Source organism: Coffea arabica, chromosome 7e (genome assembly GCF_036785885.1).
Source record: "Coffea arabica cultivar ET-39 chromosome 7e, Coffea Arabica ET-39 HiFi, whole genome shotgun sequence".
Classification (NCBI taxonomy): Eukaryota; Viridiplantae; Streptophyta; class Magnoliopsida; order Gentianales; family Rubiaceae; genus Coffea; species Coffea arabica.
Window position 1 is genome coordinate 28,713,606 of NC_092323.1, and position 18,240 is coordinate 28,731,845.

The following is an 18,240-nucleotide window of genomic DNA, read 5'->3' on the forward strand; positions in this document are numbered from 1 at the left end:
CGTAGATATTTCATCGGGAAAGGCTGCTTGTGAAGGCCTAGCACCGCACCTACTAATCTACACTGATCCTCGAACATTTTGGAGGATGCTAGGAAAGCACTTTTCCCAACATTGGCCTTCTGCCCGAATGCTTTTTGTACAGAAGGAGAAAATCTCATAATGATAATAGACAACTATTTGAGCAATGGGTGAAAATTATTGTATCATCAGCAAAAGCCAGATAAGGTACCTTGACACCGGTCGAAACATAACACCTGTCAACGTGGTTATGGCAGAGCATCTGAATACCACAACCAAGAAATTAAGCTACGAAAAGAAAACGTGCCGGTGATAGTGGGTCTCCCTGGCGCACCCCCCTTCTAGACTTAAAATATCCAACTAGCTGGCAATTAACCAGCACTAAAAAACACGAATTAGAGAAAGTTCTGAAAAATAGGTCTACTATAACTTCTTAAAGCTACGAAGCATGAAAAGGAGGAAGGGCCACTTGACTCTGTCATACGCTTTCTCCATGTCGAGCTTGATAATCAAAATTCGGATGTGACAATCTCCTATCCAAATCCAACACTAGCTCTTACGCTAGTAAAATATTTTATCCATTATTCCCCTCTCAAGTACAAAGCCCGTTTGCCATGGTGAGATTAACCTAGGCAGCAAACCTCGCAACCTATTGGCCAAGATATTCGAAATAATTTTCAAGCTAACATGAAAAGGACTAATTGGCTTGAAGTCCTTCCACTGGAAAGTCCACTCCACCTTTGGGAGTAGCACTATAAGTGCACTAGAAAACCCCCGAGGCTGGCCAATCCATTTAAAAAGGTCTTGAACTGCCACCAACAAATCCCTTTTAATTATCTCCCAGCAATGTTGGTAGAGCCCCACACCGAACCCATCCAGGCCGGGAGCACTATTCGCATCCATAGAGAAAACCATGGACCAAAGCTCATCCAAATCCAATAGTTTTTGAATCAGTTCATCATCCGACGGATTAACCTTGGGCAACTCAAAAGACAGTGCAGAAGGTGAAACATACCCATTCAACTGGAACAATTCCCAAAAAAAACCTCACCACAGAGTCCTCTATATCATCAACAACATGTAACCAGCCCAACGATGCAGAGCATGTCTATGATGGCCAATTAAAAACATGTAATTAAATCAAGATAGATAAATCAAGGCAAAAACTAAGAAATTAAACTGGAAAAATGAATCAAATTCCTTTATAAAAATCCTAACCCTAGAAACAATTTAGCTCGACATGATTTGAAAATTATAACCATGGATTCAAAGAGTTGGTACAAACACAAGAAAAAGAGTAAGAAAACTCCTCAGTTAACCCCTATTTAGAGCTTCTTGAAGATATATCTTAAACAGGGTAGGAATAAGCTTTATTAGACTCAAAAAATCATGTTTCAACACTTTTTTTTCAAGGAAGACCGCCTAATGTCTAGCACCAGTCATTAGGCCAAGCTCAGAACATAAAAGAATTTGGAGAGGTCTAGCACAAAGTCATTTGGGATGTCTAGCGCTGGTCATAGATTCGTCTCCAAATCAGTAGTGATTTGCACACAGATCATTTTTGGAGCCAAAAAAACCATTAATAAGGCTGAATTAGTTCTTGTTCAAACATGGAATTAGCTTTCCAACGTTGCAAGAATAAAGTCATTTGGAGGTCGGGATTCTGAGATATGCCCAAAATATTGAGACCCAGTCGTAAGAGCATTGCAGTGCAACTATACTTCAGTAATTTGGAGTTTTGACCATGAAAAGGTGAGAACTGGACTTTGATGTCTGCAAGATTTGTAGATCATTCTCTTATCTTTAAATTGAATCAAGAATCATCTTAATCTGATTTGTGTAGCTCAAGTCATTGCAAAAATACTGAAATATGTCATTCCTACAAAATCTCTTTCTCTTGACTTTTGCCTCTTTCATTACTTCTTCATGCCACGTTTTTGTCCATTTGCCCTCCAATTAAGTTTTTCACCTATTAAAGTAATATAAGAACAAAATTAAATAGTTTCTACTCAAGATAAAACTCAAATAACAAAGTTAACTAGTGACTTATACCTATAAATACACTACAATTTACACCCTATCAAATAATGCTGTAGGAAGAATTTTGGCTCAACTCTAGAAAAGAACATAAACTAACAATTGATTTTTCTATAAACTCAATCCTACTTTCTCATTAGATTTCAAGAAATTTACAGACCTTGCAATTTGTGTTACAAGATGATTAGACTTGGTTACCAAGAAAATTTCGAAGAACTACTTGCTATCAATTATGCAAGGTTTAGAATCTAGGAGAAAGAAATAGACAGTCTTGTATAAAGTACAAGAGCGGTATTAATTACTTAGTAACCCCTTACTATCATATTGATGTTATGTGATGCAATAGCAATGAGATTTTCCCCGTTTAGATACATAAATGAGATAGGAAATTCTATCAACATTAGACAATGGTCTTGCTTTCTATAATGAAAATATGCAGCAAGCTAGGAAGTAATCAATTTTCTGGTAATTGATGTGTAAGAAATAGGGATTACCTGCTCAGCAAAAAACTGATCATTATGTATGAGGATCTACTCCTCTACTTACTTTCATCGACAGAAGATAGAAGGAGTTCTCCTATTCCATAGAGATTCCTGAATGTTTTATAAAATAGAAATTATTCAGTAGAAAAAGAATTGTCCAAGTTTTCAACATACGGCATTCAGTTGGTCATATATATTTGATAGCTAACAAGGATATTTGGATTCAACGTCATTAACTTTAAAATCAGATAAAGCCCACATACATTCTAGAGCCTAATATCATTGTATCTCATAGTTTTAATGCAACAGGTTGATCATTATACTGTTTAGCAGAACAATAAAAAAAATGAATTGAATAAAGCCAGTTACCACAGACTAACATACATTGGTAAAAGTTATCAAGAAAACTATATCCAACAATAACAAGTTGAAAACAATAGTAATCAGTAGGTCCCACAGATTGAGATATCAACAAATGACTCAACTCAAACATCAAGAAATGACTCATTAGTTTCCAAAAACAAATATGCACAATTTCCCGAGTATCAAGATAAAGTATACTTCTCAACATAATTTGTTAAATTCTATAGAACTAGTGTTAGTTAAACAGCACCATACACATTTTAACAGTTGCAAAGAAGTTTATTTTCTATCTAACAATTTCAGCTTCAAAGTCGCACACTTGTAAACATCAAAGAATACCACCTCAAAAATGCCCACAAAAAGGTGAACACAAAAAGAAATAATCACCTGCTACGCAATTGCTACAAGAAAATACATACACGAATTTCCTTTTCAACAGTTCAAATTTCCAAAAAAACTTTCCAATTGCTGCCAATCCATAACCCCCCAAAATTGCAAGAATCTGCAGAAAAAGCCTAAAAAAAAGAATCTAAACAGGTTCACTTTTAACCAATGCTTTAAAACTTGAACCATTTATTGAACCAGTGAGGTGCTCGGATCAAGGTTTAACCAGTTAGATCGGTTCAACTCTGGTTCAATAAATTTTTTTAAAAAATAGTTTATATAAATATATATGCACAAAATAAGACATGCAATTGACTAATTTAAAACTTTATATGATGAAAAGTTTATTATTTTTGAAGAACTTGGATTTTAAAAAATAAAATTTTAAATTATAAGTTGAAACAAATAAATTTCATCTCAATCTCAATTATATCTACCAAAAAATAATCTTAAATCAAACCCAAAAATACCACAATATTTTGAAAGTATACAAAATTCACGTCTATGGGAATTTGACATTGTGAGTTTAAATTTGAATTCACGTTTTTGGGATTTATAGATTGTAACTTAAAAACAAAAGAAGTTTGAAGTTTGGAAGAAATCAAGAGAATCGAAAATAGAGATGCAAACTTGATAAGAAACAAAAATGAGATGGAAGTGAGGGGTTGTGGCATTTAATAATTAGTCTTTAGGGTTAAAGCAATATAATTCTTTTTTAATTTTTTTTCAATTTAATAGACAAAAACAAAATTAAAAGATGGAAAAAACAAATGATGGAAGAAAACATCAATAAATTAAAACTAAAGAGGTTTGATTAAAAACGGGGTGACAAAAGAAAAGAGGAGAGAGAGAGAGAGAGAGTTGAACATTAGAAAGAAAGAGCCATGAGAGGATGAGATTTTGTAGGAAAAACGGAGGAAAGAAAAATGGACGTTTGTTTTATATAAATGTGTTATCGAAAGATACGAATTGGATGTGATGGTGCTGCAGTTACTATTCTGGCCTTCTACCTCAAAGATCTTGAATTCAATCCTTGGTAGCATTTTGCAAAACTTAAAAAAATATTGAGAGGAAAATTGAAAAACCAGGAATCACCGGTTTGACCGACTTTTACTAGTTTTGACAAGTTTGATCGGTCTTGACTAGTTATTTGACAATGTCAACTTTAGTATAGATCCAGATCAGTGGCATGGCCGGTTTAGCCAGTTTGTGGTTCAACCAATCAAACCGACTGATCCAGTCCGATTTTCTAAATATTGATTTAAACTACAAATTTTGTCACAAAAAAACTCTTAAAAGGATACGAGCCAAAAGAAAAAAAAAAAGGAACTAGTAATGAATATGTCAATGAATTAGAAGAGTTTCTGTGCATGCAAAGGCTGGGAAAAGTTATATACAACTGCCAACAATTTCTACCGACTATTCAAATCAAGAATCTTTTTTCTTTAAATAAAAAACAGCTAGAAGAACACACAAGATTTGCGTTCAAAACCAAGAAAGGTATACACAATTTCCATACACAAATAGAGCCATTCAAGTTTTGAAAATAAAGCACATAATTCCACCTTAACTCATATTGAATTCGACTAGAAAATGCAAAAACGTGATAAAAACTCCATGTTTTAATCTGTAAAAGCTTCAATTATGGGATAACATGTAAGAATTCTTCATTTGTATGAGATAAAAGTATCTGAAGAAAAATTTGCAAAGACTAAAATAGTTCTATCTAAGGTCTAGTTACGTCGCATTTAAATGGCAACACCTAAGTTAAGATTCCTCAGCGATGATTAGGAATTCAAAATTACTTGGAGAAGTGAAACTAGCTCTGTGATGTCCGAATCCTTCAATTTATGCACAAAGACTTGGAAATGAAGAGAAATTGACAGTAAAATCCTCAAAAGCGATGCTGGTATTGATCGACATTGATAAATGATGGACAAAATTGAGATTAAACCACAAATAGGGATTAAATCAAGCCTTCTTTCTTTTACGAAAGCAAAGAGCTGCTAGAGATAATGGAGGAGAACCACAATTGAATAGGGATATAGATTGAGTCTCCTACCATAAAGAGAGAGAATGGAAAAGGCAATGAAATCACGAAAGAAAGGAAAGAGAAAATGGAAAATTTATACCATTCGGGAAATAGATTCCCGAAAGACAACTGCTTTACTAGGGGTGGCAATTCGGGTCCAAATCAGGTTGGCGGGTCGGGTTCGGGTCAACCCGTCAGAAAATCTGTTGACCCGAACCCGGCCCGTCAACCCGTGACGGGTCAGATATGCTGACCCGAACCCGAAAATTTCAGGTTGATGGGTTGGCGGGTCGACCCGAAACTTAATTTTAATTTATTAATTTATCACTGTAATTTCTAATAAAATCAATTTCTCACAAAACTAATTACATAATCAAGTAATAAAAATTTAAATAAATAATTCCAAACCAAATCTAAAATAAATTAAACACCATAAAAGTGTTTTATCCCAAACAAAATATAAAATAAATTAAAACAGTATAAAAGTAAAAAATAATATATTATATTATTTGTCCAAATATAATAATTTCAACTTCACACAAATTAAATAAATTCATTTAGGATTAAGTAATTAATGCCTTTGAAAAAAAAGAATAACTTAGTTTAGTTAGATAGAATTATTTTTATGTTTATTAAATTATTTTTTAATTCGTAAACGGGTCATATCGGGTCATATCAGGTCACCACGGATTGACCCGAAATCGACCTGTTTTCTTTTCGGGTTCATCGGGTCCAACCCGATTCTGACCCGAATTCTCGAAACCTCAACTCAAACCCATTAATTTCGTGTTAGATTCGTGTCGTGTTTTCAGGTCGTGTCAAAAATTGACACCCCTGTGCTTTACACTCGAAAAAACTTATTTAGCCCGAGGAAATATAAATTAATTTATAGCCCAGACTACGTCGTTTAGAGCGTTGTTAATAACGGCATTTTCCTTTTTTGCCGCTCTAATGCCACAAAAAGCCTAAAAGGGTTGTCAATTTTGCAGCACAAATAGAATTGCGCCGCCTACTAAATGGCGGTGTGTGATAACGATCTTTAGATCTTGGTTTCCCATCTCCATCTGCTCTTGCTGAATTTGTTTTACAGAATTTACATGAGACTTACCACAAGTTTTCACCTCAATCATTTCAATGGTAGAACTTTCCCCTAAACAAAGAGGGACCTCTTCCAGCCGTAGACAGCTATACAAAACCAATTTCTCGAGACGAGAAAAATTATCAGAATTATAGGCAGTCCAGTTGCAAAGATTCAATCTTGACAATTCCAAGAATCGGAGCTTAGAGAATTCCCCTTCTTGCATTTCCCATTTTTCCCCCATGAAGGACTTCTTTTCTAATTTAAGCACTTCAAGATTGGGCAATTTTCCAATTGTTGAAATTTCACTCCACGGCCATTTATTGCGTGAGAGAGTGAGCTTTTTCAAATTCATTGGGAATTCAAACTTGCGGTCGTAAAAGCGATGCAGCTGTAGTGATTCTAGTCGACTCAAACTATCCAGCTTGAGGATTCTATACCGATCTTTAGCAAATGTATACACGCATTTTAGCCTGCGAATGTTTGGTAACTTTTCAGTATCTTCTGCAATTGTTCACCAGAGCAGTTAATTGCACGGCTAAAAGTGTCTAAATGATCTAGATCCGGGGAGTCTTCAACGTTGCGAGTGGGTAACGTAAAACCACTCGGCAGGAATGCTTTATTCCTTTGATGTCTCAGTGTCGAAGCACCCAGCTCCGGAGACACTGTTCTCCTTAGATGTCTCAATGTCTTAATGTTCCCGATAGTATTAGGCAACTGAGCAACGGCATTGCCTCCTACCAGAAATGTATTTTAACCTTGAGAGGTTGTCTATTGCCGATGGAATGGATGCCGGGTACGACAAGGTAATTGTCAAGTATCTTAGGTGAACAAGCAATTATAATTCGCTTGGAAACTTGCCAGAAATATTCACGTCCTTAAAATCTAAAACTCTAAGAAGTTTTGATTTTAGAAACCAAAAGAGGCCATCATGCAACTCTTCTGAACCCATGCAAGCATAACCAAAGCATAGCAAACAACGAAGTCTGGGAAAAAATGGCCTGGACATCTCAAACTGCTTTGTGCTCAATGAGTACATACACAGTCGGTAGGGGCAGGGTCCACTAGAATTAGAAAGGTCATGACCCCAATTTGAAATTTGTAGGTGGTCATTACTTCCATATGAAATTCGTAGAAATCTTTCCATTTTTGACCTTTACCACAACAAACTCATGTACCAAATCATGAAGTCGACAAATTTTGGCACCAGCTAGAGTCCTTTGTTCGATTAACATTACTAAACTTCTGCCAGTCAAATCTTTCAAATACTCTTCTGCCACGTCCTCTAACCTCTTCCCTTCTACCTTTGGGACAAATCCTTCAGAGATCCAAAGCCATGACAACTTTCGGACAGGAATGTCTTGGTCTTCTCAAAATGCACCTAAGTAAAGAAGGCATGGCTTCAAATATTCAGGTAAATGAAGGTAACTTAGCTTCAATGGTTCAATGGCATTAGAAGTGTTGGAACTGAGGCTGTCTGCAAATTCTTGCCAGCAGTGAGGCTCAATTCTTGAAAGAATTCCAGCAAAAATGACAACTGTGTGAGGTAGCCCCTTGCACTTATTTGCTACTTGCATTAATACTTTGATTAGTGCTGGAGGACAATCTTCTTTGCCAAATATCTTCCTCTGAAGCAATTCAAGACACTCTTTATCACTACGATGGCAGAGATGGTGAGACTTGCTATTAGATTTAAATTGCAAAGACAAATTCTCAATCCTGCTGGTGAACAAAATTCTGCTTCCATTTGCATCATTTGGCAACGAACTTTCCAGCAAATTCCATGCCCCAATGTCCAACACATCATCTAAAATGATAAGATACCTATTTCTCTTCAAACGCTGGAAGAGCATCACAACCAAATCATCTTCATTCATCTTAAGATATTGATCATGACTTCCACTACTAATACTGGACAAAATCTGAACTAACAAATTCTGCTTGCTGTATACTTGAGAAATAGTACACCAAGCACGAATATGGAAGTGGCCTAAAATTGAAGGGTGATGGTAAATTGTGTTCGCTAATGTTGTCTTACCAAGTCCAGCCATACCCACAATTGAAACAATATCTAGCTGGTTTGAACCCCTACTAAGTCTATCTGCAATTGTCTTTACCTCTTCATCAAGACCCACCAAAACTTCATTCAGTGCTGGGGTACTGAGTTGTGATTTGAAGTGAATAGAGTTGTTGGCAACTCTCTGAGCTTCATCGTCATTCTTGATGCTGTCAGAGACTTTAAGGGCCTCAGTCTTCATATGCTTGATATCTCCAGCAATAGTATCCAAACATTCAAGTCTATCCCCAAGTGCACCAGAGTCGATGACTAACTCTGCCTTGTAGGCCACCTCCATAGCACCATCCCAAAGAGCTTGGAATTTTCCATTTTGGTTGCGCTGCTTCACAATTTTCCCTAGAAGAGATCTTAAGAATATAAGATCTTCTTGGATTATTTGGATTTGATCCTTTGGAAAAGCAACTGAAGCGGCCTCAGAAGTTGCTAGTTCCTGGAGATTCTCTAAGAAGAAATCAATAGAGCCCAGCTCGTTGGTCCTAGGGAATCTGAGTGATGAAGATGTTGGTGGATGCGTTTGTGCAACTTCTTGCATCTCAAACGATAAATTTCAAGATCTGTTCACCAAAAGAAAGTTAAACAAAAATATGAGGCACTTCAGTTCAAGTTTTCCCTTCTCTAATTTCTTATTAGACACTTCAATTAGAAAATCTATGCTTTGATTACCAAATTTGCTGCATTATAGGATGCTCATTTAATTTGACTTATTCTAGATGAAAATTCAAAGGAGTTTCAACAGTAGGATTTCTGCTTTTAATGAATACCAGTTCATAACTAAAAGGTAGTAAATTTATTTGGAGAAAAATTGTTCCATCCTGAACGATTAATACAAGTATTTAGCCTCCAATCGAGAAAAAGTAAAAAGGTAAAAACCCAAGCATAAGGTATCAAACAACTAAGAAACTGATTTTATTCTTCACCTCTTTTATTCTCTTGTTTATACTTTTCCTTCAACATTCAGCATACAAAAACAACAGAGGAAATGGAGTCATTAATCAATTTATTCTTTGTTTTTCTTTTTCGTTTTTAGTTTCCTTGAATTTAAAGTACCTGTTGTTGATAAGCACCGTAATCAGCACTAATTGAAGATATTAACTGCAGAAGCTCTGGCAAGCAGCAGGCGCCAGCTTCACCACCTCCCTAACAACCGCCTCTTACTTCACTCCCGTGGTTAAAATCTCAGCAAATTTATGAGAATAAATGCAAATTTTTCATGGGATTTCTTTGAAAAGTATGCTACAATACAAGCAGATTTGGGAGAGTCACTACTGAATGTCTGAGAGGAGATGGCTCACAGTAGCAGGCATTCACTTTCTTGCCTTGTTTTGTGGAAGGATATTATTTTTTTTGTGGAAGGATATTATGCATTTCACTTTCCTTGCCCCCAGTAATGCTTTTCACTTTCCTTGCCTTTTGTTTTGTGTTTGGATAGTTGACAAAAAATTATTTATTTGTATTACAAAAATAATATTTTTATGATTTCAATTATTTTTTATTTTATAGTAATTATCTCACATACATTATATCATAAAAAGTGTTACAATAATTATTTTAAATAATATTTGAATAATATCCTATCCTGTTAGAAATAATTATTTTAAAAAAATATCCTATCTTGTTAGAAATTCTCTACCATTTTGAAAAAAAAGGAGTAAGAAAGCTTTATCCTTTCAACGCAAGTCAGAAAGCTGTATTTCACGCCACGTTGTGGTGCTTAATCCTTTCAACAAAGCTTTGTTGCGTCCATCAGGGCAAAAACATGATTCGTTTTGTGGGCCTCAATAATAGTTAGTGCTAATTTTAAAGCTTTTTTTTCAATTTCTTATTAAAAAACACAGATTTCAATTGAGATGATCTCCACCATTTTTTTTAACCAATGGATTATAATAGCATCACATACTCTGAAAGTCACTGACGTGAATCGTCACTTGTAAGTATTTAGCACATATTTCAATTGAGAAGATCTTCAACATGATTTTTTTTAATTAATAGATTTCAATTGAGAAGATCTTCACCATGATTTTTTTTAACTAATGGATTATAATAGCATCATACATGCTGAAAGTTACAGCAGTCAGGCATTGCTGGCAAGTATATTAAATACTTACCAAAGTGTCGAGATAAGAGATAAATGTTAGCGAAAGGCTTACAAATTTTAGTGGCATCACAGCATTTGTAACATTCTTATGTTCTTTGACATTGTGCATGACAATTCTTTTAGTTTGGACTATTGGGCTCTTTAACTTTAATAACCTTTTTTTTTGGCTTGTTTGATTTTGCTAGATTAGTAGTGATTAGCTCTTGCTTACGTGGAGTAGTAATCCATTTTGGTTCTTTTCTTTTTGTCTTTTCAAGGCTAATTTTTTTTCATGTAGTCATGAAAAGGTTTATTATTATTATTATTATTTGTTTATGTGGAGTAGTAATCTTTTTTGTTTTTTTTCTGTATTTTTTCTTGGTAAAATGATTTAATGGTTTTTTTTCTGGCCACGGGAGAGGGGGAGAGGGAGGGAAAGAGGACAGGGTGTAGGGAGGGGGGTGGTGGGGGAAGGGGGAATGAGGAGAAGAGGGGAGAGGAGATGAGAGAGGGAGGGAGGGAGGAGAAGAGGAAAGAGGGGGGATGAAAGGCAGAGAGAGAGAGAGAAAGAGGAAAATCAAAAAGAAAGGGAGGGAGGGGGAGGTGCTAACGTTGGTGCTGGCAGTAGTTGCAAGAGGGAGGGGGTGCCATCAGTGGGGAAGGAGTAAGGAGGGAGGAAAAAAAAAGAAGAGCAGAAAAAAGGGAAAAAAGAAAGAAAAAGAAAAAAAATAAAGTGTTAGGAAAACAGTAATAACTACAACAATAAAATATGATTTTGACGTGAAAATTTACTTTCCTTAAGGAAATTTGCCCCCACTATTCTACTACCGGGTTTGCAACAATTCCCTCTAGGAATAACAAAGCCAACCAAAATTTTCACACAGTAGTATGCAGAAACTCTTCCAAGACGATTTAGAGAATATTGTTTTAAACGAAAATACCAGAATAGTAAGAAAGTAAAAAAGTGAGGCCTCTGTTATCTGGACACTATTTTTTATAACTTTTAGATACCCCAAAAGAAATATCATGTTTTTTGGAAACGTATTTCTTCATGAATAGATACCTTTTAAAATGAATGGACACTTAACGGTTGTGTGTGTTGTATCATCAGATGCAACCCCTAAAAGGAAACCGTTTAGTTAGGAAGAAATATTAAAACGAAATTAATTAAAATTAATTTCGGTTCTTAAGATCCAAGGGATCCAAGTACCAAGTGCCAATTTTTTGACCATTAAATTTATATTTTAATTTAATAGTCAACATGACAAATGCATGTGAAATTTTAAAGTTTCCCTCCAAAATTTCCTATTATCCAAATTGATTTGAAAAGGTGTGCACTTGATTATAAACCTCTTCTATTCTTCATGTCTTTTCGATGTGGGATTCATCACTAACTATTTCCAACAATCTCCCACTTAGTTAGTGATGGATTAAAGTCAAAACATTTTAAGACTTATGCATAGAATAGGTGTCTTTCGACTTAAACCTATTATTAGTATAATTATTTCAAAACCTTGTTGAAATTGATGGTAATTATAAATTTTAAACCACAATTCCTATATAACAAGATCAGAAATAACTATGCACATAAATCTTACTTATTTCTCGTAAAACGTTCACCGTAAGATTTAGCACCGTATTATGGCCTTGTGCTACTTCCTGATTCATGAACTCTTACAAAAGTTTTAGACCAAACTTTTGATAGAAGCGGCACCACCTCTTGAGTTCATATAGGTGAAGTCTACTTTAGAGTCTTTTATTAGACTTCCTTGTTCTTCTACCGAACACATGTACTTCATTAAGAATAATAATTATTATTCAACCTCCCATTCTCTTAAGTACTTACCTAGTTACCGGTACTTGCTAACTGTCAAACAATAATTTGTTGTTACCTATTAAACCTTTAGGATTGCTTAGCAATAAGAAAGGTTAGGTTACTATCATTGCTAACAATTTTAGAATGGTCTAAGACCCTTAGCACTGGTAGTGCTTTTGATCATATCTTTTGAGAGTCCTTTAGTTAAAGGATCAGCAAGATTATTACCAGACTTGACATAGACAACTGTTATAATTCCATCAAAAATTAATGCCTTACATATTCATGTCTCAAAGCAATATGTCTAGATTTACCATTATAATCTTGCTAAATGCCCTAAACATAGTTGCTTCACTATCGCAGTGCAAAGAGATGGCTGACATCGGTTGTGGCCACAACTCTATATCTAACAATAAATTTCTCAGCGATTCTGCCTCTTTACCTGCTGCTGCTAATGCAACAAACTCAGACTCCATAATCGAATGAATAATACACATCTGTTTCTTAGAAGCCCATGAGATAGCTCCTCCACCTATTTTAAAGATCCACTAGACGTTGATTTATTATCATTTATACTAGTTATCCAACTAGCATCATAGTAACCTTCAAGTACCGAAGGAAACTTGTTATAATATAATCTAAAAGACTTTGTCTTTTTATGGTAACCTAGTACTCGTCCAATTGCTCTCCAATGGTCAGTACTAGGATTATGAGTAAATCTAGAAAGTTTGCAAATAGTGAATACAATATCAGGTCTAGTACAATGTATAGCATACATCAAACTACCAACTGCACTAGCATAGTCTAATTGACTAATAGATCTTCCCAAATTTTCTATCAGCTTATTAGAAACATCAAATGGGATATTTGCTTCCTTTATTCCCAAATGATTAAATTTGGATAGAATCTTGTCAATGTAATGAGATTGATATAGAGTATAACCCTCACTATGTTTCTTAATTTTGATTCCTAAGATGGTATCAACTTCTCCCATATCTTTCATTTTAAATTGAGAGGTTAAGTATTTCTTAGTTTCATTTACTCCTTTCATGTTAGTCCCCATGATTAACATATCATCCATATAGAGACATATTATTACTCCATAGTCTTTGGTAAATTTAGAATAAATACATTTATCTGCTTCATTGTGTTTAAAGCCACTTGATAAAATTATTTTATCAAATTTCCCATGCCACTGTTTTGGGGCTTGCTTTAAACCATACAAGAATTTAACTAATCTACAAACTTTCTTTCTATTTCCAGGAAGTACAAACCCTTCGAGTTGCTTCATATACACTTCCTCGTCAAGATCTCCATTTAAGAATACTATTTTAACATCCATTTGATGAATGTATAAATCATGTATGGATGCTAAAGCAAACAACACTCTTATAGAAGTAATTCTAGCAATAGGAGCATAAGTGTCCAAGTAATCGATTCCTTCCTTTTGTTTAAAACCTTTTGCAACAAGTCTTGCTTTGAAGGTTAGTATCGAACCATCAGTGTTACGCTTTCTTTTAAATATCCATTTACATCCTATAGATTTACAACCAGGAGGTAAATCGCATAACACCCATGTACCATTTGATTTAAGAGAATCCATCTCATCATTAATTGCTTCTTTCCAAAAAGCTAAGTCCTTTGAAGCTAATGCTTCGTTATAAGTTTTAGGATCCTCTTCCAAATGTAAAAGTATATGTATTTAATTGAATACACCATTCCACTACCTTCAACTAAGAAGACTAATGATTGTGAATAAATAAAATTTGGATCCAAATTCTTCTCTTTTCATGCTCTCTTACTCCTCCTAGGTTCACTAGGAGTGTCAACTATTTTCCTTTTATTATCACTCATAGAAGTATTAGGATCCATAGTCGTATTTTGTGGTAATATAGAATGTGGTTTAGCAGTTGAATCACTTCGAAAGCTTGTTTCTAAAAAATCAACATCTCTAGACTCCACTATTGTATTTGAGTCTAAATCTAATAATCTATATGCTTTAGAATTTTCAGCATATCCCACAAAAATACTCTTTAGGCCTCTTGGTCCTAATTTTGTTCTTTTAGGATCAAGAACCTTATAATAGGCTATACAACCCCATACCTGCAAATAATTTAAATTAGGCTTTCTTCCTTTCCATAGTTCATATGGCTAAATTTTTGTCTTCTTTGAAGGTATTCGATTGTATATGACAAGCAGTTAATAAAGCCTCTCCCCAAAGGTTAACTGGTAATCTAGCATGCATAAGGATAGCATTTACCATATCAACCAATGTTCTATTTTTCTTTTCGGCTAAACCGTTTTGTTGAGGGGTGTATGGCGCACTTGTTTGATGGATCAAGCCATTTTCTTCACAAAAAACATAAAATTCATTTGGAAAATATTCGCCTCCTCGATCACTTCATAGGATTTTAATTTTGCTTTCCAATTGATTTTCAACCAAAGTCTTAAACAATTTAAACATATCAAATGCCTGACCTTTTGATCTCAGTAAATAAACATATGTAAATCTAGAATGATCATCTATAAAAGTGATGAAATATCTATTTCCACCCCTTGTTAAATGACCATTCAATTCACATATATCATAATGTATAATTTCAAGCAATTTAGAAGTTCTTTCATTTTTTGGAAAAGGTTTCTTAGTCATTTTCCAAAATTATCATTTGTGCAAGATATTAATCCATGTTTTGACATGAACTTGATTGATCTAAAATTAACATGTGACAAACGAGCATGCCATAAATTAATAGAAGACTCAACCAAACAAGCATAAATATTAACTTTATTGATATTTAGTTTGAACATGCCATTACATGAATATCCTTGGCCAACAAATACATTATTTTTAGATAAAATTACTTTTCCTGCCTCTATGACAGCCTTCAATCCCTTGTTGCATAGTGCACTTGCAGAAACTAGATTCTTCATTATGTCGGGAACATGATAAACATTGGTCAGAACCAACGTTTTGCTAGAGGTAAACTCCAATTCAACCGTCCCCTTTCCAAGCACATCAGATGTGTTATGATTTCCCATTAACACAATTTCATTTGGGGCAGCAACTTGATAATCTTTGAATAGATTCTTGTCATTGCATACATGAACAGTAGAACCCGAATCATACCACCAATCATTAGATTGGCAATTTGTCAAGTTGCATTCAGTTACCACATTGATGGAAAGTCCACCATCATAGCAACAATTTCAGCATTGTTGGGAAGAGAATCTTCAACAACATTTGCCTTCTTTTGTCCAACATTTGCCTCTGTCTTCAATTTCCTATAGAACTTGCATTCTTTCTTAACATGCCCTTTCTTTCCACAGGAAAAACATGACTTGTCTTTCTTATTATTCACAGAATTTCTAGAAGACATTTCTCCATGTTTTCTCTTATTACCGGACTTGTTTCCGCCTTTTCCAGATTTTTTAGTACCGCTAGACTCAATATTATTCACCTTAGTACCAAATTCCAAAGCAAATTTATTCTCTCGAATACGAGTTTCCTCTTCAATTCGGATATGCTTTGTAAGTTGGTCTATGGTGAAAGTTTCAGAAGTGTGCAGTAGTTTCTTCCTATAATCATTCCAAGTGGATGGTAATTTTGCAATCACAGCAATCACAACACCTACTTGAAGTTGATCCGACACTTCAATACCTAAATCCTTTAGTCTAGACACTAACAGAAGTAATTTATCCATTTGATTCATCACAGACTTGTTATCTATCATTTGAAACTCAAAGAATTTCATAGTCAAAAATCTGTCCGTACCTTGTTTTTCAGACATGTATTTGTTCTCCAAAGCCTTCCAAATTTCCTGCGGTGATTTAAGTGAACGAAGCAGATCATATAAGCGGTCTGGCAAGGCATTTAAAATGAATCTACTATAGCGAACTTCGTTTTCCTCACGTTTCTTACGACTTGCCTTGATCTCATCAGACTCGCCATCAGATGGTTCAGGGATCTTTGGTAGATTATCAACCAACAGATATGCAACGCCCAATTCCATGAGAAGAAACAGCAATTTGTCTTTCCAGCGGGTGAAATTGGTGCCATCAAACCGATCCAACTTGATCATATCAGACTTGAAAAATTTGTTCAGAAGATTATCCGAACTGGCGCCCTCCATATTGACGAAATTTCCTTAAGATTGTTAGGAAAACAGTAATAACTGCAACAATAAAATATGGTTTTGACGTGAAAATTCACTTTCCTTAAGGAAATTTGCCCCACTATTCTACTACCGGGTTTGCAGCAATTCCCTCTAGAAATAACAAAGCCAACCAGAATTTCCACACAGTACTATGCAAAAACTCTCCAAAGACGATTTAAAGAATATTGTTTTGAACGAAAATAGCAGAATAGTAAGAAAGTAAAAAAGTGAGGTCTCTGTGATCTGGACACTATTATTTATAACGTTCAGATACCCCAAAAAAAATGTCATGTCTTTTGGAAACATATTTCTTCATGAACAGGTACCTTATGAATGAACACTTAACGGTTGTATGTGTTGTATCATCAGATGCAACCCTTAAAAGGAAACCATTTAGTTAGGAAGAAATATTAAAATGAAATTAATTAAAATTAATTTCGGTTCTTAAGATCCAAGTGCCCCAAGTGCCAAGTGCCAATCTTTTGACCATTAAATTTATATTTTAATTTAACAGTCAACATACAAATGCATGTGAAATTTTGAAGTTTCCCTCCAAAATTTCCTATTATCCAAATTGATTTGAAAAGGTGTGCACTTGATTATAAATCTTTTCTATTCTTCATGTCTTTTCGATGTGAGATTCATCACTAACTATTTCCAACATAAAGACATGAAAGTTTTTCACATATTCGCTAAACACCCAAAATACAAAAAAGTTTTTATACAAATTTTACATTAAATTGTAGTAAATTTTTTATATAAATTCCTAGAACAAACATCATCCAAGCAAACCCAATTTGTTATTTATTGTGTCTCTTGGGATTTTCTTGAACCATTAAAGTTTTGGTATTTTCGTAACTTCATTTTTTTTTCACTTTTTTTTTTATATATAAGTAGGGGTTCAAATCCGAAATTTCTCATTTACACTCTCTCCTTCAAGCCACAAAATCCATTCCTCCTCTCGGTATTTTTGTAGCTTCAAATTTCTTTAACATGTAAGAGTGTTTTTAGGTAATTATCAAAAAGGGTTAACAAATAAAAGGAAAGTTTTAAGTATTGCAGAGGCAAAATGTCATTAAAAAAATTTTCTTTCTATTATTCGACTTTTCCACATTTTGGATATGTGGCACCTAATTGCAATTCATTTGCATGATACAATTGTCCTATAAGAAGATATAAACCATAACTTTAAGTTTCAAAATGTACATTAGTGCATTATACCTTGTGTGAGGACTCGAAAATTTTATGTAAATTTCATGCTTTTAGTTTAATTTTATATACCTTATTATTGATGAACTAAAGTGTTTAATTGTTTTTACCACTTAAGAAGTGAATAATAGAAGTTTGTAGTGTGAGAACTTGAAAATTTATACTTATTTGCATACACTTCTACTAGAAAGCTTGAACGTGCAACCTTGTTGAATTATTGACCACTTGGAATGTTTAATTGATAGCCTTAACTTAAGTACATTAGATTACTTCAAAATTTAAGTATGATTAATATACATAGAAATTTAGTACAAATTAGACAAGAAATTTGTGAGGTATTCATGCAATAGTATAAAAATATATGGCCCATATGTATAATAAAACATTGCCTTGTGTATGCAAGACAACAGTTGTCACACACATTAACACTTGTATTTCCCAAATGACATGACAAATTTGACCAAGATAAAAGCTTTCCCAAATGGCATGATACTTATCCAAAATTGCATGACAAAT

The 18,240-nt window shown here is 34.3% G+C and overlaps 2 protein-coding genes across 2 annotated transcripts; both read right to left on the reverse strand.

The window, feature by feature from the left end:
- Nucleotides 1-7,665: 7,665 nt before the first annotated feature.
- On the reverse strand, nucleotides 7,666-9,656 carry LOC113701580 (putative late blight resistance protein homolog R1A-4). The gene is made up of 2 exons (XM_027222307.2): nucleotides 9,519-9,656; nucleotides 7,666-9,025 (listed from the first exon to the last, which is right to left on the reverse strand). The coding sequence occupies exon 2, from the start codon at nucleotides 9,001-9,003 to the stop codon at nucleotides 7,765-7,767; it is 1,239 nt and encodes a 412-aa protein (XP_027078108.1). The 5' UTR covers nucleotides 9,004-9,025; nucleotides 9,519-9,656; the 3' UTR covers nucleotides 7,666-7,764.
- Nucleotides 9,657-15,528: 5,872 nt separating this feature from the next.
- LOC140011325 (uncharacterized) lies at nucleotides 15,529-16,491 on the reverse strand. The gene has a single exon (XM_072060117.1). The coding sequence runs from the start codon at nucleotides 16,489-16,491 to the stop codon at nucleotides 15,529-15,531; it is 963 nt and encodes a 320-aa protein (XP_071916218.1).
- Nucleotides 16,492-18,240: the final 1,749 nt, after the last annotated feature.